We start from the raw sequence: 20,741 nt of genomic DNA on the forward strand, positions 1-20,741 counted from the left end.
AGCAAGGAAACAACAAGAAAACTTCCACGCCAACCTTTCAGGGGTAGTTATTCATGTTCAACATGGCAGGGCCACAGTAGAACAGTACAATTCCCAAGCAAAACTATTTTAACTGGTTAAGAAAATGAGCATCTGTGGGATTGGGATGTCACTCAGTAGTGTTCTTTGCTTACAGGTAACAGGCCCTTAGTTTAATCCACAGCACTTCAAGAGCAAAAACAAAAACTGAATTTTAACATCTGAATCTCAAGTGGCCATTAACAACAAAATACAACAACAAAAGCAGCCTTGGTGCTGGAGATGGCTCAGGGCTTAAGAGCGCTGGCTGCTCTCCCAGGACCTGCACTGGATTCCTAGCACCCACATGACGACGACTCTAAACTGTTTGTCCCTCAAGTTCAGGGGAATCCAACACCCTCTTCTAGCCTCCATGGACACCTTGTATACACACAGTATGCCGACAGAGATAGGCAAAACACCCTTCCACATAAAATATAAATAAATAAACAAATCTTTTTAAAAAGTTAAAAAAAATTAACTAAACAATGGTAGATGCCTAGCTCATAAACAATGTATATAAAATATAGTTTGAAAACAGTAAGACTTACATAGTAATACAAGTGTACATATCACTGAACTATAAATTTAAAAATGGCCAAAATGCTCAAATTTTGCAATGCAATATAAAAGCTAACATCTTTGACAATAGACTTCATTAACAGGTTTGTAATCTTACTTTTAGATTTACACCTTAGCAAAAAGTTAAAAGCCCCATGATTGTATCCTGAAAAGAAGATGGAAGTAAAAAGCTGTCTTTCCTGTTCAGACTTAAATTTGAACACTAGCTCTGCTCCTTATAAATGCCAACCAGTTATATTAGCCCCTTTCTTCAACAATGACCATTTCCTCTACCTTCACAGCTATAGCAGCTTAATAAGATATACCATCAGTGGGCACAGCAGCTTCTAACATTATTGTTCTTGCTACTGCTACTAATCTTACTACAATCCCAGGAGAAATTCTAAGAACTTTCTCAGGGTTAGTACACTCTATTTTGGCTAAAACACACCAATATATATTAAGTGGTTTACACATTTTAGCAATATATTAAAAACCTGTAAAATTTCTTAGTAAAAATCCAAAGAGCTACAACATAGTTTTAAAAATTACATGAAACTAGGAAGTTTGGGGTGTTTTTTTTTTTTTTTTGTAAAATTATATGCTATTATGAGTAAATAATAAAAAACAATGATAGGCTAACACTCATCCAGTCAAAAACTGTAAATAAAATTACAAAGCAATAATGTTCTTGGAATTTAACAGGTATTCTAGTCCATTTTAATGACCAGTCTTTAAAAAAAAAAAGGTCTGAGTGCCATCTAGTGGATAGAAAATAAATGAATACAGGAAAACCAGAGCCTTTAAATTACTGCTCCTTTTTTGTATTGTTCATTAATTTACAGTAGTCTTAGGTACCTGTGAGTTTATAAGGTGAGGCAAAATAAAATAACTATTTTTATTATAGTTTATCTTCAATAAAATCAAAGACAATTTATGTTAAAGTAAAAAAGACTAAGTAAAGAAATTACAGAAAAAAAATGTTTTTAGCAAAAGGCAAAGATTAAAAACCAAAGAGGAAAATCCAAAACAAAAGTAAAATTAGGACAGCTGAATAAGATTCAGACAGAATTTTTCATTTAATGGCCACCTTGCCACTTGCTGCTCAAAAGGAGTCCTCCTCCCCACCCCTTTTTAGACATCTCCAGCCGCTGTCGGAGCTCAGGTTCGCCTCAGTGCTTACCTAGCCTACTGCAGGAACTGCTCTTCTCTCTGGTCTGTCTTCTCCTGGGCCTCAGGCAAGGGCCAGCATGATCTTTCCAAGTCCTGACTTAGGACTATGCTCTTTTGTAAGGCCCTCTTGAATTTGGTTAGTATATACAATCATCCTGGGAATAGGTAACTGTTCTCTTTACTGTGTTCGTTCTCAAGTTTGTACAAACTCACACGAAATACCTAACTATGATGTAAACACCTGTTTCTTGACCTGTCGACAATGATCTCTCTGGCAGAAAGTGACCATGGCTTACTTCTATTTATACCATTTGATACGTGTTGTACATATGTCAACAGGTGGGAAACAAAGAACAAAGGAAATTAGGAGACTTCTTACCTGTACAAGCTCATTGAGGACGACCGCGTCAAAGCCAGAAAGGTACTGCACGTAGTACCTCTGCATTACTGGCCCATACTTCCTGACATGGGCTCTAAGCTCTTCCATGTAAAATATCAGCTCAGCAATGTGCCTGGGTGAAAAGTCAAAGCAAAGGTTTCAGAGAATAAGTTCACTGTTGTCACAGAATATACTAAATGTTTCTGGTATTATTTCTAGAACTATTCCCCTAAGAAAGGCTATTAATTTTTAATGTCAATCACTTCCTTTTAAAATTCTTTTATATCAACAAAAGCATGGAAAGAAAATTGCTAAGACTGAATACTAAGAATATTCAAATGCAAGTAAAATTTTCCCTTCTAGCTACATCATTTTTTAAAAAAAGTTGGTCAGAGTATTAACAAGAAGTAAGATTTTCTGTATGTACTCATTTCTATTTTCAATCCTCTACCTGACTGAAACACCAGAGACTAAAAGATATTTCAAATGCCACACTGATGGCAACAAGTCCATGTTACGATTCTTATTTAATGTTTTGTGCAGTATTAATTCTGAAAACCAAATGCATAGGATATATATTACTGGACAGAGCCAAAGAACAACTTTCTGATCACTACTATAATAGAGAGAAACACTAAAAGTCTTAAGACTTTTTGTATTCTAATTACATCATTTAATACCACCTTACCAACATTTCTTCTATTACAAATATAAAGAACCACAAAGAGTTTTTCAAAACATCTTTAACATCTTTGCTTTAATAAAAGTCCTCAGACTCATGACCCATAAATCAAAATAAACAGGAAATAGATGTTCCTCTAATGTGACTAACTTACTTATCTATAAAATCATCTGCACTCTTCTTTGGCATGTTATCTGCATGACGGAGTAGCCAGATAATTTCATCACGGGCAAAAGATAATGCCATGAAAACAAAAAGTGCCTATTAAAAAAAAACAACAACTGATTATTCAATGACTAAGGACCAAGACTGCTCATAGTCTTGCTCTAAGTGAAAAGTCCCAAGCAAGAAATAATACTAAGTTTAAAAGAAACAGTCAGTACAAGACAGAGCACAGAGCAGTACCCAAAAAGATGAGTGTTCATAAAAGAAAAGAGGAAAAGAGAGAAGTGTGATGTTGAGCCTCAAGTAGGCAAATCCATTCTTGGCTCAAACTTGAGTCAAATTTCATAAACAGGACATGCCTTTCCGCTGTTGACAGGGCACATTTATCAGTCAGTTACCTTGGGACCAAGCAGGCCAGGCTGATCAGAGAGGACGGTTGCCAGTTCTTTCAGTGCAGACCGTAAGAACTTGCGCCTTTCTCTGTGCATTGAGCCACTGTAGAGAAAGATATCATCACATGTCACTCATGCTTCACTTGGGCGGAAAACGTAGACACAGAATGATAACAGAAAAAGAATGAAGATTTAAAACTTGTGATTTGCCGTCCTCCATAGAAACACTGATGGATCAGACAGTATCACCATTTCATCTTCTCTAAGCTCATGGGAGAATATGTCATCATGTATTAAACATCTATGTTAAGGTATCTATTTCGTAAGGAAACTGGAAAGTTGTTTACAGATCTGAAATACAGTCATTTCTACAGATTTCTTAATTTCAGAATATAAAACTGGAGCAAGGTGAGGAGTTCACATACTGTGAAAGTGTATTATGTTCTCCCACTGTTTGTGTTAATGTAAGAATGTAACAGTTCTCCTGAAGGTGGACAAAAGTCAGCCCAGCTTGGAAAGCACTGCTGTGGGGAACACAGTGGCAGCAGGAGCTAATGGCTAGGACCTGCAGAGCACCTGCCACCAGTCTAGACCAGCTGAGTCTGCTCCCCAGAACCCACGTGGTGAACTGAGAGAACTAATGCCCACAAGGTGTCCTCTGGCCACAATATATGTACTCTGACATAAGCAGTCATGCACTCATGCCTATTCTCACTAACTAAATACATGTAAAAATAAATTTTAAACAGGTAACAACTAAAATAAAGTCCTTTGCATGGAATTTCTTTATCAGTATTTCAAAACATCTAAGATCTACACTAATTACAAAGTTACCAGTAATATAAAGGTTATATACTTACTTTTCCTTCAATACAAAGTTCTCATCTTATACATTTGCACATCACTAACCTGTCTTCATTTAACAAAGTAGTATTTTAAGAAGAAATTTCTCACAGATGAACTACTCACGCATGTGATACAGCTGCCTCCTTGCATTCTCTTATGTCATTAATACGTTTATTGTAGCTGTGTGCAAGGAAAATATGAACCATGTCAATCTTGATTTGAAAGAAAGTCAAAGAAGTGAAATACAGAAAGTCAATTTGAAATGCTTATTTTCAACAATAACAATGATTTACAAAGGAAATGACAGGTGAAGTCTATCAATCTAAAATGTATTTTCCAAGTACTTTGCATACTCAAATCAAATCTTCTTAGAAAGATAGCATTAGTTACAGTAAATCCAAAAATAAAATAAAACCTCATGATGCACATTTTCATTACATTTTGTTATTTCCTTAAGCTCTAGATACATTAAAATTTCCTTTTGATGCAATTAGGTGACTGCCAAGTATCTAAAGTACTCAAACAATGATTTGCTGTGGGATGTTCTGTATGTCCTGTGGGAGCCCTTCTTGGGTTCTTTGTGGCGTTACCCAGCAGGTCCGCATAGAGGATGATTAGGACCATGGGCCTGAGTGCAGGTGTCTGAGATGGTCTGCACTTGGCTGTGCTGGGGGATGGTCTGTATGTCAAGTTGTTCTGATTGATCAATAAATAAAACCTGATCGGCTGTGGCTAGGCAGGAAGGATAGGCGGGACTAACAGAGAGGAGAAATAAAAGGACAGGAAGGCAGAAGGACTGGCTGCAGCCGCCGCCATGACCAGCAGCATGTGAAGATGCCGGTAAACCACCAGCCACGTGGCAAAGTATAGATTTATGGAAATGGACTAATTTAAGCTATAAGCACAGTTAGCAAGAAGCCTGCCACGGCCATACAGTTTGTAAGCAATATAAGTCTCTGTGTTTACTTGGTTGGGTCTGAGTGGCTGTGGGACTGGCGGGTGACAGAGATTTGTCCTGACTGTGGGCAAGGCAGGAAAACTCTAGCAACAATGATTGCTCTGACTAGCAAGGTCACTCATAAGCACAGCTAAATTCTAAAAGGGTACAAATGAGCAATTAACAGCAGCAACTTTGAACGTAGTTGTTTTGAGGACAGAAAGCTAAGGCAGGAAAGCATTTTCATTACTTTCAATTTTTTTGAGAGACAGAAAGAACTATGGCTTATTTTTACACACACGGATTTGTGTGTGTGTGTGTGTGTGTGTGTGTGTGTGTGTGTGTGTGTGTGTGTGTGGTGCATGCCTTTAATTCCAGCATTCAGAAGCAGTGGCAGTGACAGGTGGATTTCTGTGAGTTCAAGTTCAGCCTGGTCTACACACTGACTCCCAGAATAGCTAGGACTATACATGAGACTCCAGTCTCCAGGAAAAAAAAGGGGGGCCTTCTAATAAAAAGTAAAAGAAACAGAATTCCAGTATTATTTAGTTCAGATATACCACTGAAGTGTATTAATAAATAACTTCATGAATACTACTGATAAAAATTCAAAATTCATAAAAACAAAATCATCCTGACAATTTAGCTGAGCCATTAACACTAAGATGAATCCCAACTTCTGTATGTAAGCACTCGGAGTTTCATTTTCTCCTCAAGAAAATGTCTAAAATGTGTAAGATGGGCCTTTGTAATTAATACACTTTCATACTCATGATTTGACTATGACAATTCTTTTTAATGGGACTCATAACTTAAAACAGAAAAATAAAGGAAGAAGAAGAAGGAAGTGGGCTTGGGGGGTTAGGGGCATACCATCCAGGACCAGGGCTGAAGGGATGTTTCAGCACTTCAGAGTATCTGCTACTCTTAAAGAGAACTGGGTTTGGTTCCCCAAACCCACAGGGCAGCTCACAACTCTACAAGTGTCCATAACTATAGTTCCAGAGAATCCAACACCTTCTTCTGGCTTCCTTGGACACCAGCATATACATAGTACACAGACATACATGCAGGCAAAAATTCACTCACGTAAAATAAAAATAAATAAATCTGGATTTAAGGAAGATGGCGGAGACAAGCAGACGCAGGTAGGCCTGTGGCAGCGGCCCGCAGAGGTAGACGAGTCCGGCGGCAGCGGCCGACAGGGACATTCAGTCCCGGCGGCAGCTGGTGGGGACATTCAGGCCCAGCGGCGGTCCACAGAGGTGGACAGGCCCTGCGGCGGAGATAAGCAGACTGAGGTGGACGGGCCCAGCGGAGGCGGCCGACAGAGACAGTCAGGCCCGGCGGCGGTCCACAGAAGTAGACGGGCCACGCGGCAGAGACAGGCAGACGCAGGTCGGTGACTCGCGGAGGTGGAAGGGCCCCGTGGCAGCGGCCGACAGGGACATACAGGCCCAGCGGCAACCGGCAGAGACATACAGGCCCGGTGGCAGTTCGCAGAGGTGGATGGGCCCGGCAGCAGTGACAGACTGAGGTAGGTAGGCCCGCAGTGGCAGCCGGCAGAGACATACAGGCCCGTTGGCCGCCCGCAGAGGCAGACAGACTCAGCGGCAGCTGACAGGGCCATACAGGCCTGGCAGAGGAGACAAGCGGACACAAGTGGGCCTGTGGCAGCGGGCCACAGGCGTGGACAGGCCCGGGGACGGAGAGGGGCGGACACAGCTTGGAACGGGGAAGCCCCTAGCCCCAACACCTGGGGAAGAGACTATCTCCGTGGGTCAGAACCAGGGCGAGTCTGGGCACTCCATCTGGGGACAACCCAGGGCCCAACTGCTGATCCTGTGAAACCCAACAACTTGAAGGTGTTGGTGAGACTACCCTGCTCAGCTGAAACCCATCTGGGAGAGGATTCAGATGCCTACAGTTTGAAGTCTGAAGAAACAAGATCAGCTGAGGAGTTGACAAATGAACAAAACGTGACCTGGGAACACAGAAGAAGGCGCTACCCAGCCACTAAACCAGATCACCAGAATCATAAGTATATAATTCACCGACTGAAATCAGCTGTCCCTGAAGAAACAGTCCTATAGCACCAATTTAACCAAGAACCCCTACTAAACCAAGACTAAAAATTAGAACAAGAGAGGCACTCTCAGACACAGACACCACCTGCACCGCACAGAGGAAAAGATGAGTAGACGCCAGTGCAAAAATACAGGCAACAACATAAAGACCTATATGGCAACATCAGAACCTAGTGATTCTACACCTGCAAGACCTAAACATACCATGACAGAAGAAACAGAAGAGATCAACCCTAAAAATGACTTTAAGAAGATGATAGAGGCCCTTAAAGAAGAAATAAAACATTCCCTCAATGAGGAAATAAAAACTTTCCTTAAAGAGGAAATGAAAAACTACCTTAAAGAGGAAATAAAAACTTTCCTTAAAGAGGAAATGAAAAACTCTCTTAAAGAGGAAATAAAAACTTCCCTTAAAGAGGAAATAAAAAACTCCCTTAAAGAAATGGAAGAAAAAATGAACAAAAAATGGGAAGAAATCAAATCAAGCCAAGAAAAAGCAATTAAACAGATGAAAGAAACATTCCAAGATCTGAAAAATGAATTTGAGACAATAAAGAAAACACATGCTGAGGGAATGCTGGAAATAGAAATCCTGACAAAACGAATAGGAACTACAGAAACAAGCATAACCAACCGATTGCAAGAGATGGAACAGAGAATTTCTGACACTGAAGACACGATAGAGAAAATAGATTCATCAGTCAAAGAAAACACTAAAGACAAAAAAGTCCTAACACAAAACATCCAGGAAATTTGGGACACCATGAAAAGACCAAACCTAAGAATAATAGGGATAGAAGAAGGAGAAGAATACCAACTCAAAGGCACAGAAAATATATTCAACAAAATCATAGAAGAAAACTTTCCTAACCTAAAGAAAGAAATACCTATGAAGATACAAGAAGCTTACAGAACACCGAATAGGCTGGATCCAAAAAAAAAGTCCCCTCGCCACATAATAATCAAAACACTAAACACACAGAATAAAGAAAAAATATTAAGAGCTGCAAAGGAAAAAGACCAAGTAACATATAAAGGTAAACCCATCAGAATAACACCAGACTACTCAATAGAGACTATGAAAGCTAGAAGATCATGGACAAATCTCATGCAGACACTAAGAGACCATGGATGCCAACCCAGACTATTATACCCAGCAAAACTCTTAATCACCATAGGCGGAGTAAACAAAATATTCCAGGATAAAACCAGATTTAATCAATACCTGTCTACAAACCCAGCCCTACAGAAAGCACTAGAAGGGAAAATTCAACCCAAAGAAGCTAAACACATCCATGAAAAATCAAGCAATAGATAATCCCACACCAACATACACCACAGAAGAAACAAGCTGGTGTAGCTATCCTAATATCTAGAGAAAAAGGATGTTTCAAAAGAGAAGAAGTCTTGTGGCAATGCTCAGTGGTCCAGGTAACTACCAGAACTTGGAAAAGTTGGTTGAACTTGGGATTGACTGGGAGGCCAAAGATTTAAAAAGCAGAAGATTCTCTCAAGATACAAGTTGTGTGATAATAGTGTGTTTTGTGTGTGTGAATGAGAATTTGTAAATGTTGAATTCTAGGCTTCGACAATCATTGTCAGTGCAGATTAAGCTGCAAGTATTTATGTTCTAAAACTTAAAGCTAGTTACGTCTTTCTAACAACTAGTTTTAATGTTTATGAGCATATTTTACCTACATTACCTTATCAGGATGTTGAGAAAGATGCATCACAAGCACAGGCTGGAGGCTGGGGGCTAGATGGTTTTGAGGAAGAGGTCTTGGTGGACTCTTTCATAGAGCAAAGGGAAGCAATGCCTTCTGGGAAATGAGCTAAGTTTTAATCTAGTCTTTAAGATTAGAAGTCAAAAACAAAAATATTAAGGAAAGGAAAACCTAACTGATCTTTGAAGTATTGTTATGTGGAATTGAGTGGGACTTTTGAGGCCTTTCTTCCAGAAAACAAGGACTTGGTTGTCAGGCCTATATTAGGCCTAAACCTTGGTGCCATGTAGTTGTACTTAAATCATTTCAATGGAAAGTTTCTTAGTGATTGGAACTTCTAGTGCAGTTTGGAGTTCTTCCATTTGAAAAATGTGATATTTGCATGGGATTGTTTGAATCTTGTTTTCTAGTTCCTCCCCATCACCACCCTCATAGTCTGAAGGTAGATTTTTCTCTTGATAAAGAAACAAAAAAGGTGAACATCTTGTTTGTAAATAGGTATCTAGTAACTAGTGGTAAACTTGAAATGGTAGAATTCTTTAAAGCCTAATTCTAGGTAGCCTTAAGAAAATGTATCTTAATTATTTTTGAACCTGTATTCACCTTGTTTTTTTCAAATATCTTAAGTTATATTTTCTTTTTCAGAGCTGCTTATTTGGGGCTACTTTTTTTTTTTTTTTAAATTAGGCGTAATTCATAAAAGGGTATATTGTTTTGATGAGACTTTTTACAACTGTGGCTGGATGTCTTTCTTTAGTCTTCCAAGAAGGGCCATTGTACTTTTTTAGAGTTACTTTTTAAAGTCATGAGGTCAACAACTTGGACTACTATGCATGTAAGTGCTAATGCAAATTAAAGCCCAAGTTGACCTCCAGCAGCAGTTCATTCTATGTTGACAGTGAGAGAACACTTTGCCTGTTAGGATACTGTTACTCGTGGACTGAAATGCTGAAGAAACCCCTCCCCCTATTTTGTTTTTTGCAAAAATCAAGGTATATTCTAGGGTTTCCTGGTTGACCTCAACAGATAACTGAGATGATAGTCTTAGTTCAGAAATGATCTGAAGGTAGATTTACAGTCTACGTGTATAGCTGGCTAAGTGAGATTGCTTTCACAGTTCTGCATGTATCCCATTGGCTCCCCATTAGTCACTGAACTCTTAAAACTGGTATTGTAACATTATCACAATGTTTTGCGCCAATTTTATAAACTTTACAGTGCAATATGTGTTCCTTTTCTGAGGCAAACCAAAGGTATATTTCTCAAGGTTCTGCTGCTAACAGCAGCGTTGATGGAGGATTTTTTATACATTTGTAATAGATAGAAATAAACCAGAAAAAAAGAAGAAAAAAAAAGTGGTGGAGGAAAAGGTGAACACTGCAAGAATACTCAAAAGGGCTGAGAGTTGCAAACGCCAAGAATGGCTTTGCATAGTAAATGGAATAGAACAGCTCTGAAGTATAGCTAACTTTTCCTGGTTTGGTCTGACAGAATGATTGAATGCTTTTGTACAAAAATCAGAGCCTTAAAAACAAGGATTTGGTGAGATTGTAAAATGGTGTGCCACTTTGGCAAAACAGTTTGGTGGTTGGTCAAAATGCAAAACATTGTTACTCTGTTACTCAACAATTCTACCCTTAGGAATATATCCTCAAACTACTGAAAATGTGCACCTATGAAACATGTACATGAAGGTTTACAGCAGTGTGTTGCTAATAGTAAAAAAGTTAAAACAACTCAAATAGCTATCAAATACTGGAGAGAAATAAAATGTGGCTTATTCATACAATAGAATATTATTAAGACATAAAAATGAATGAGAAAGTGACAGATTAAATGACTTTGGTGAACCTTCATAATTTCATTTGTAGATCTTTCCATTTCTAATTTATAAATACATTTGGGGTTATAAATTATAAATATACTGCCTCCTGTCAACATTGTATACTTCTATTTGATGATTTCTGTGTCAAACATTATATGGAAATGTTTCCAAGTATTTTCTGTATTAACTGTGAATGAATAGAACAAAATAAATTGCCTGTGATGGAAAATAAAAAAAAAATAAATAAAAAATAAATAAATAAAGAAAAAAAATGATTTAAGGTATATAAAAAAAAAAAAAAATAAATAAATAAATAAATAAATAAATCTTAAAAAAAAAAAAGAAGCCTAACAGGATAAAAATAATTTTGGAATATCACCAGACTTATACTATGCGTAAATTCATGGAATATATATACATTAACTGGTTTAAAATGTTGATGTATTTAAGTGATTCTATCAAGCGATGACTAATATATTAAGACATAATACAAAGTCTGTCATTTACAGTCTCAATAAAATAAAAGTGGAGAAGCAACCTGGCACTGTTTATCTATTATGACTAATATGACAGAACCCTGTTGCTTAGGAGTAACAAAGGAAGGAGGAAGAATGGCAGTGGTGTCTAGAGAGGCACAAGGCTCATCTGTGAAGACAGAGATCCTACACTCTCATCTAGGTCATGGCTGCTCAAGAGTGTGCACACACAAGGTCACTGAGCTATATCCCTAAGACTTCATTGCTCTGTATGGAAATATAAATAATAAATTACTCAGGGTGCACAGAACAAACTACTTTATTTTCTCCACAATAATAATGATGCTGGAGAACCTGTATTCAATTTGCATTCCCAGGGCAATTCAAATGCCCACTAAGATACAAGACTGGCTCAAATTATTAGTGCTAGACACATTGTTTTTAACAACCAATAAAAGCTCAACCTCATGAAATACTGAATTGGACATGAAATATATACAAATTTCACTTTTTTTTTTTCTGAAGTTACCATATCCAACATATTCAGCAAGCAATTTAAGGGTATTTTATCTGCTCTTTATTTCAAAAGATTATACGACTACTCTCATGTGTGAATTTAACAAGGCTACAGGTCCTCAAGAGAAATGTAGTTATTAAATATAGTAAAAAAGGGAACGTCCACAATCATTCCAGAGAAGTATTTGCTTTGCAAAGAATGATTAATTTAAGTCATTTGGGTGCACTCTGTTGTCAAGAACACGATTCCTACGTGCTGTGATTAGACTTCTGTAATTGTCACTATAATTTAATGACTTTGATTGCTTCAAACTCTTATAAATACACTCTGTTATTTACTTGGGGGAGGGGATGAGACAAGGTTTCTTAGTATAGCCTTATATTCACTCTATAGACCAAGCAAGCCTCAAAGTCAGAGTTTTGCCTGCCTCTGTTACCCAAGTGCTGGAATTAAAAGTGTGAGACACCATGCTGGGAAATATACCCTATATTTTGCTTTTAGTAATAATTATGCATGAAATCATGTATGAATTAAAAAGAGGACACATTTGTCTAGAATACAAATTTTAAAAGGGTAAGAAACCCTAAAGATTTTTAACTGGTAAAACTACCTATAAGAGTATTATTTCTACCATTATCAAGATGTTGTTAAAAGCAACCTGCTGGCATCAAAGAGAGTCTAGACTACACTTTCCCGTAGGACATGACCAACTCTCTAACCCCAAAATGTGTTATTAAAGACACTGCATTTACCACCTTCTCCCCCTCAAAATAAATAAACTGAAAACATCATACCCCCGAATGTTTACGAATAAGTCTTCTGCAGCTTTGTGAATGTGGAAAACTTCATCCCGGAAGAGAGATAGGCAAGAGCTACTTTGAAGAGCTAGCTTCCAAAGGTTCAGTGCTGTGGCCTCCGTATTCAGCATCCCATGGCACAGGATAAAGCCAACTTCAAACACAAAGAAAAACAAGTACAAGTTAGAAGTACTGCACAGACAAGTTCCTTTGGTTACAGTGTAACTTTCTACAGATGAGGAAACAACCTCCATCACTGAATCGAGGTTCCTAAGAGATTCATAATACATACATATCTATACATATATGTGTATGTATATGAATAATGTTTTTAATTATAATTTTCTATATTCTGCAGAGTAAGTTCTTTGAAGATGCACTAACAAGGAAAAATATCTTTTAGAAGGAGGTATGAAATTTTTTAAAAAATCAAACATTAAAAACATTTTAAGCAAAAGATCAGAAATCAATACATAATCATTACAGCTGTTAAAGTCACTGAAAAATAAAAGCAGTCAACATTTGTGGTCACCAGACGGAATGCTAGAGTAACAGCAGTGCTTGTCTCAGTGGTCTCTCCCTTCCTCATCTGTGCACACATATTACCTCATGTGATTATTCTGTGTAGTGGACAAGACAGTATCATTCTTTTACAGCTGAAGGAGTGAGAGTCCAGCAATAAAAAAGTAACAGAGGCAGGCAGGACATGATAGGACACGTCTTTAGCCTAGCACTCAGTGGCAGGCAAGCAGTGAGTTCGAGTCCAGCTTGGTCTGCACAATGAGCCCCAAACTAGCCAGGTCTAGGCCAGGAGACTTTGTTTCAAGAAAAAGAAAAAAAAAAGGAAGAATCCAAATATTAACTCTTTTTTTTTTTTTTGGTTTTTTCAAGACAGGGTTTCTCTGCGTAGTTTTGCACCTTTCCTGGAGCTCACTTGGTAGCCCAGGCTGGCCTCGAACTCACAGCGATCCGCCTGGCTCTGCCTCCCGAGTGCTGGGATTAAAGGCGTGCGCCACCGCCGCCCGGCCCAAATATTAACTCTTAAAGTCCAACATTTTTGCATGTATTAAGTTGCTCTCTTTATATGAGTTCTAAATATCTTTTACTTTTGGTTGCCCAATCTGGAAACCCTACACAAAAGTTTAATTATATATATATATATATATATATATATATATATATATATATATACACAAATGCCCTCTCTAGCCCTCTATACAAAGGCATGAAGCCTCATTGTTCATTCAACATTTACTTGGTCCTTGTCACATATGCACAGTTTCAACTTTTGTTGAAATTTTCTTCCTTCTCAATAGTCACTCCTATTTTTTTAAAATGGAATTCCAAAGTGCTGGCTACTTAGCGTAATTTTAAACAAGGGGCATCTAAGACACGGGAACCTCAAGTGAGAAAATGTCTCCATAAAATGGAGCTGTAAGGAAATCTGTAGGTTATTTTCTTAATTAGTGATAGATGTGGAGGCTGCAGCCCATTGCTGGAGCCACCCTGGGCTAGTGGTCCTGGGGTGAATAAAAAAGCAGGCTGAGCAAACCAAAGGAATGAGCCAATAAGCAGCACCCTCCATGGCCTCTGCATCCGCTCCTGCCTCCAGGTTCCTGCCTTGAATTCCTGCCAAGAATTTTCTCTGTGATCAAGACATGTAAGCTGAAATAAACCTCCTCGAGTTGTTTTTAGTCATGGTGTTTTATCACAGCAACAGAAATCCTAACCAGACAGCTGTATGGTTACCATACAGCCAATCTTTTTTTTTTTTGTTTTTTCAAGACAGGGTTTCTCTGTGTAGCTTTGCACCTTTCCTGGATCTCGCTCTAGAGACCAGGCTGGCCTTGAACTCACAAAGATCCCCCTGCCTCTGCCTCCCAAGTGCTGGATTAAAGGCATGCGCCACCACCACCCGGCCCATACAGCCAATCTTATTATTCAACCTAATTCTTCAATCACAGCCAAATACATAAAGTAAAAACTAAGAATCATTATATAATCAAGCAAAAGCAATACTTCAAACGCCTTACCTTTCTTTAAAATCGAGTTACTAGACAAGGCATAGAAATGTAAACTATCTTTCAAGGAAAAAATATTACTATCACAAATCTGAAAAGTAACAAAATTAACTAAAATGTCTAAGCACAGGTAGTATGTGCTAGTACATTTCTCTTTCATATTTAAGTCAATGTTATTGGAAGTACCATTCTTTTTTTTTGTTTTTTTCCCAAGACAGGTTTTCTCTGTGTTGTTTTGGTGCCTTTCCTGGATCTCGCTCTGTAGACCAGGCTGGCCTCAAACTACACAGAGATTGGCCTGGCTCTGCCTCCCAAGTGCTGGGATTAAAGGTATGCGCCACCACCGCCTGGCGGAAGTACCATTCTATAATGAGATTTTGTACATAGGTTGAGTACTTCAAAATTTGTAGTAATTTTAAAGTACAAACTTAATAATATCTAATTGCTAGATTATGCTAACTCTAACAAAACTATGGACTTTTATATCTAATACTTGTTTTTGTTAAAAAGAAATTCATTCATTATTTTATTGAACTATTAAAGAAAAATGGTCCTTCACTTTAGTTGGAGAAATACTGTAATAAAAAGTTGACAGTTAATACATCAAGAAATAAGCACAAGCTATTCAAAACTATTCCCTCTGGCAGTGAGCAGTGGGAAGAAGGAACGTGACTATATACTACACTAACTCTCATTCTTTATCATGTCTATTTTTCCAGTTTCTGAGCTGCCTAGGACCAGACACTAGTAATTTTATCTCTCGTGAATGTATCAAACTGCCAAACAGTAAGTCATTTATCACATGCAAATTAAAACCAAACACCTTAACTAAATAGATGTGGCATTAAAAAAAAAAAAAAAAAAAAAAAAAAAAAAAAAAAAAAAAAAAACTTCCTAAAAGCACCAGTTTGACACTGAAAATGCTACCAGTGACAATGTAGCTTCTGAGCATTGGCCTTAGCTCTCCCCTGGTCTCTGTCACTCAGGAGCTCTGTGATCTATCTTTAGATTCTCATTTATATGACTATCTACATCCGATGGGGTCAGCATGAGGAACGAATGAGGTAAAGCACAGAGGTGTTCACTACAGAGTGAAGGCACGTTACCAGGTATTTCCTTGTTAAAGCTTAAACCTAAGAGGTAATCTCGTAACTAACCCATTTTACTTACAGATAATCCATTTCTCCATTGCATCCAAGGAGAGATATTCACAAGGCATCTTAAAAAGAGAACAGATACACCTGCACTTAACAAAAATTCTTTAAGCAGTTTCCTACTTAGTCTCTTTCCACCTCTCTTCCTCCTAATTCTCTCTGTCCAATTCTTGGTTCAAATACCACAAGAAATTGGAGACACTGGGTAAAAATGAATAATTACTTAAACTTACAACCAGCAGAGGACAACGAGAGCTGTAGTCTCACATTTGCACACCCTCAGCCATCTCTGAACTATACTGATGCCAAACTGTCTTCTGGCAAATGATAAATTTCTAATTTTCAAGTTCACTTTAAGAGTCTGCATTTTTCCAAATGATTTATTTTAGTCAAGTGAAAAGATATTCCTGTGCCTGGATCCTCTGCATCTCCTCCTAAGTGAACCAATGGTTTGTGTGCATTCTCTGAAATAGTAATATCCATGTTCAAATACCAACAGGGAGTTGAAAAGAAACATAGCAGACTATAATAATGATTTTCTGTTAATTGGTAAGATATGACATGTGTTTGTTTTTTTTCTTTATACTTGTCTACATCTTCTAATTTTTATACAATGTTGTAAACAATTTTGTAAAATGACAGTCATTTGTGTGGGCACGCACGCCTATGTTGGCTCTCTCATTCCACCATGCCCTAGGTCTGGGAATCGAACTCTGGCTGTCAGGCTTGGCAGCAAGAGCTTCTCTTCACTGAGCCATCTCACCAGCCCCAAATAAAACCGTCATTTGTATTAACTTCAATTTCTGAGATCTAAGAACGCTTTTTAAAACGCTGTGTGACTTTTATACTCATTTTACAATAAACCAGATGGACTAATGTTAATTAGAAAAACATTGCAATGACATGTTTAAATGATAAGTGATTATGCATTTAAAAGGTAAAAAGGACGTACAGTGTCAGACTGGGCAGGGTTGAGCATTGTACTTGGTGCACTGATGAGACTCAACAATTGGGCGTTTCTCCACTGCTCTGCCGAAAGGTTCCGTCTAGGATACACCATCTGAAGAGAAATCAGCGCGTCTGAAAGAGACTGATAAAACAGGAAATAAGCTGAAGAACAGTTTGCTTCTCTTCCATTTAGACTTCTGTCTCAAGGGCTATACTTGTCTAACTAATTCCAACCATGCTCCCTATAGTGGGTTTCAAGTCTCTTCTAAATTTGTTTCATTGTTTTGAATTCTACAAAAGTTACAGTCTACATTCCTGGGCAACAACTTTACTCAGGAAACCACTGTTACTTTCTTAAAAAAAAAAAAAAAAAAAAAAAAAAAAAAAAAGCCACAGTATTTCTTTATTTTACTAGATGGGTGTTTGACTGCATCTATGTGTGTCCATCATGTATGTGCCTGATCCTTGTAGAGTTCAGAAGATCTACAAGAAGGGTACAGGGATCGATCACCTGGGGCTGGAGTTATATACAGGTTTTTAGCTGCCATATGAATGCTGGGGATTGAACCTGGGTCCTTTAGAACCCGAGTCCTCTAGAAGAGTATCCAGTGCTCTTAACCACTGAGCCATATCTCCAACTCTACAAGTTACTTACTGAAAGGTTAAAATGTGTGGCAACCTTGGGAATCTTATTTATTTATATATCTATATCTACCTACCCACCTATCAAACAGTAGCACTGAACTCTCATGCTTTTTGTCTAAGCTATGATTCTTGCTAAAATAAAAGGACTCCGTGATCACATTCCTAAGTAGACTTGCGTATTCCATCTCCACAGAAAAAGTTTTGTCACACAACACCAGGTCCACTAGAAGAAGAGCAAGAGCTCCTAAACGCTAAGCTATCTCTCCACCCCTATACTCTTAATGCATTTCTTGACAAAGGTATTTCATTACTCATCATATGTTTCTTGACCTTTAAGTTTTTTTATTCATGTGTATGTGTGTCTAGTGTGTATATACATGCACCCATGTGAGGTACATATAATCTAGAGAGGATGCTGGATCCTCTGGAGCTGGAGCTACAGTCTGTTGTAATAAGCTACCTGATGAAGGTACTGGGAACTGAACTCTGGTCCTCTACAAGAGCAGCAATGAGCTCTTCACTACTGAGCCATCTCTCCAGCCCATTTCATGCTTTTTATTGTTAGTTCTTGTTCTGCTTTTCTCTGAGACAGGGTCTCACTGTAGCCTTGGCTGACCTGGAACTCATTATGTATACCAGGTCAGCTTCAAACTCAAAGATCCCTTGTTTTTTCTTCCCAAGTGCTGGGATTAAAGGTGTGCCCCACTATGACAAGCTGTTTCCTACTTTGTGTTGTGACTGTCCCTGCTATCTATCCATCCTTTCTTCCTAAAACCCCTGTATAGAGGTATTCTTTAATCTAGTTGAACTGTTAGTTGAAAGAGAATCTAGGTCTCCATTAAAATGTTGTATGCTTAACCTCTGCAAAAAGAAACCAGAAATCTCTAACTTAGATTCTAACACAAGATTCCGATGTAGCTAACTGTTTTAAATTATTCAGTTAAATTATACATATATATGTATATATATGGCAGATGCATGATAGACATTCTATTAATTGCAAAACTGGGAAGTGTCATGGAATATAAGAAAAATCAACATTACAAAATAACTAACCCAGCTCAAATGAATAATTTTCCTAGGTAATTAGTAATAATCTACTAAATGCTAAAGATTGCTCGCTGTAACCATCACATTGTAGTTCCTCAAACAGGCAATACTTTCCTGACACATTTATTTTTTTAATCCTAACAGAACTTTCAAAGGCTAAAGAACTTTCCAGAAGGATCCTGACTTCAATGGAGAGGAGGGAAAAAAAAGTGTGCAGTAGTCAAATAAAAACAAGCCTAGACCTGATTAGAGAAAAATCAGAATAGACTCACAGAAAAAAGAAAGGAGTAGAGAGATGGCAGTAGTAAGGGAAAAGTACTAACCAAATCAGCTATGGAGCAGACTCAGCATGTTAAGTGTTTTAATGAATTTTGACATTTCTAGCCAAAGTGGTAATGTTACTTCAAAAGTGATGACATCCACTAGCCTGTTTCAAACTCTTTCAAATTAATAACCTAATTAAGTTCAAGATTTCTTCTTAAAAAAATATATGTGAATTTATGGGTATAGGCGGAATATCCCTTAACTAGAACATTGGTAACAGAACTGATACAGAGTTTTTAAGTTTTGGAATATATGTATATCCGATTTCAAACACAAAATATACTTATATGTCTTATACATTTACACAGAGCTTGAAGGCAGCTTTGTATAACAGTTTTAGTGGACCTGTATTCTCACCGAAACCCAAGCATGAGGTCAGAAGAACTTCCCATATGTGATATCATGTCAGTGCTCAAAAGGAAAATGCTTTAGACTCTGGATATTTTAAATCTGGGGTTTTCAGATTATTAACCTACATAATATAGCCAGGAAAAGAAATTAAATTGGAAAAGTATCTCCAAATTTTCATGAGAGAAAGCACTGAAAAAATTGCTGATAAGAACTGAATGTCAAGAAAAATTATAGCATCATATAAACATGGTATTATCCAAAAGTTCAGTTAATTAACAAAGAGAACAGTAAACCAAGATTCAAATACTCTGAGCCTTTGTCCTGGTTTTGGCACTGCTGCCAAGGGGCTTTCATTGGTCATCTTCCCCAACCTTCAATCTCTACCTATAAATGATGAAGTTGGATGAGATATGTGAAGTTTTCTGGAAGCTTGTAGGTCTATGACAGACCCTGCTGCAGGACAGTTACCATGACAAGATTTCTTCCCATCAAATTTATATCATTAAGAAGTAACTTTCAATGTATCTTTAAAAAGGACATTACATATATTTCCATAAAGTCCCTGTCATCTTTTTCTCATCAATAGACTAAGACACCATAATACAGCTAAAACTGATTCAACACTATAACTCTCAGAATGAAATATTATGAATATTAATATTAACATGAAATCTTAGGATGGAATATTATGTAGCTAAACCTTTTAAAATGTTTTTGAGATGTATGTATATGGGTTTTGAAATCTATATTTGTGTATTACATGTGTGCAGTGCCTGCAAAGGCCATTTTCCCTGGAACTGGAGTTACAGGTGGTTGTTAGTTGCCATGTGGGTGCTGGGAATCAAACCTGAGTCCTCTGGAAGAGCAGCCTGAGCTCTTAGCTGCAGAGCCATCTCTCTAGCCTCAAATCTAAATTCTTTTTTTTAAGTTTTTCCTTACTTTATTAAACTATATTAATATTCTTTCAAGGATAAGCATACAGCTAAGGACGCTATAGTGAGGAAATCTTATTTTTATAAGAGAGAAGTCACAAGATAATTCCAGGTGCTGTCTTCGGTGATGCTTCTTATTCTGGGAACTCAGGAAATATTCAGCCCCTATAGCTACCACAAGTGCAGCAAATCCCCTTTGGACGCTTTTATTAACATGCTCATGAAGGTGACATTGTTTGGAAAGTAGCCCATGGGTCCCTCGTGCAGCAAGCTTCTTCTGAACTGTTCCTAATGGTGTCCCTTTGGTTTCCCACTGTCTGTAATCTGCAAGCACCAATATACTATGACCACAACCATGTTCATGTCCACTTAGGACACTCAGTGTTCAACCTTCCAGCCAAACAAATCTAAATTCTTAATGCAATATTATGTATCCAAACTTTTTCTGATGAAGTGATTTTTTTCATTATTTTTATAACAACCACATGAGATGACTAATATTTTAATACTATTTTTAGCCAAAAAAAAAAAAAAAAAAAAAAAAAGAAGTGAAAAACAAGAAAGTTGGTTAAGTGACATAAAATATTTCGGAGTATACTGGCAGACCTGAGAATACTACACTGCACCCTTACTACCTCTAAATGCTACATTCAATTTAATAACCGTATGAATCAATACATTCTCGAGTCTTCACACAA

The 20,741-nt window shown here is 37.6% G+C and overlaps 1 protein-coding gene across 4 annotated transcripts in view; it reads right to left on the reverse strand.

Annotated features, from left to right (window-relative positions):
* The window catches only part of Nckap1 (NCK associated protein 1), an 84,991-nt gene that overhangs the window by 36,681 nt on the left and 27,569 nt on the right, over positions 1-20,741 (reverse strand). For all 4 annotated transcript variants that reach the window (XM_076569772.1, XM_076569770.1, XM_076569771.1 and 1 more), the window contains 7 exons: positions 16,746-16,883; positions 15,810-15,858; positions 12,616-12,772; positions 4,379-4,435; positions 3,416-3,512; positions 3,007-3,113; positions 2,171-2,303 (listed from right to left, as the gene is read on the reverse strand). In XM_076569772.1, the coding sequence (XP_076425887.1) occupies positions 2,171-2,303; positions 3,007-3,113; positions 3,416-3,512; positions 4,379-4,435; positions 12,616-12,772; positions 15,810-15,858; positions 16,746-16,883 (738 nt within the window). The remainder of the gene's footprint in view (positions 1-2,170; positions 2,304-3,006; positions 3,114-3,415; positions 3,513-4,378; positions 4,436-12,615; positions 12,773-15,809; positions 15,859-16,745; positions 16,884-20,741) is intronic.

The sequence above is a fragment of the Peromyscus maniculatus genome, chromosome 4, assembly GCF_049852395.1.
Source record: "Peromyscus maniculatus bairdii isolate BWxNUB_F1_BW_parent chromosome 4, HU_Pman_BW_mat_3.1, whole genome shotgun sequence".
Classification (NCBI taxonomy): Eukaryota; Metazoa; Chordata; class Mammalia; order Rodentia; family Cricetidae; genus Peromyscus; species Peromyscus maniculatus.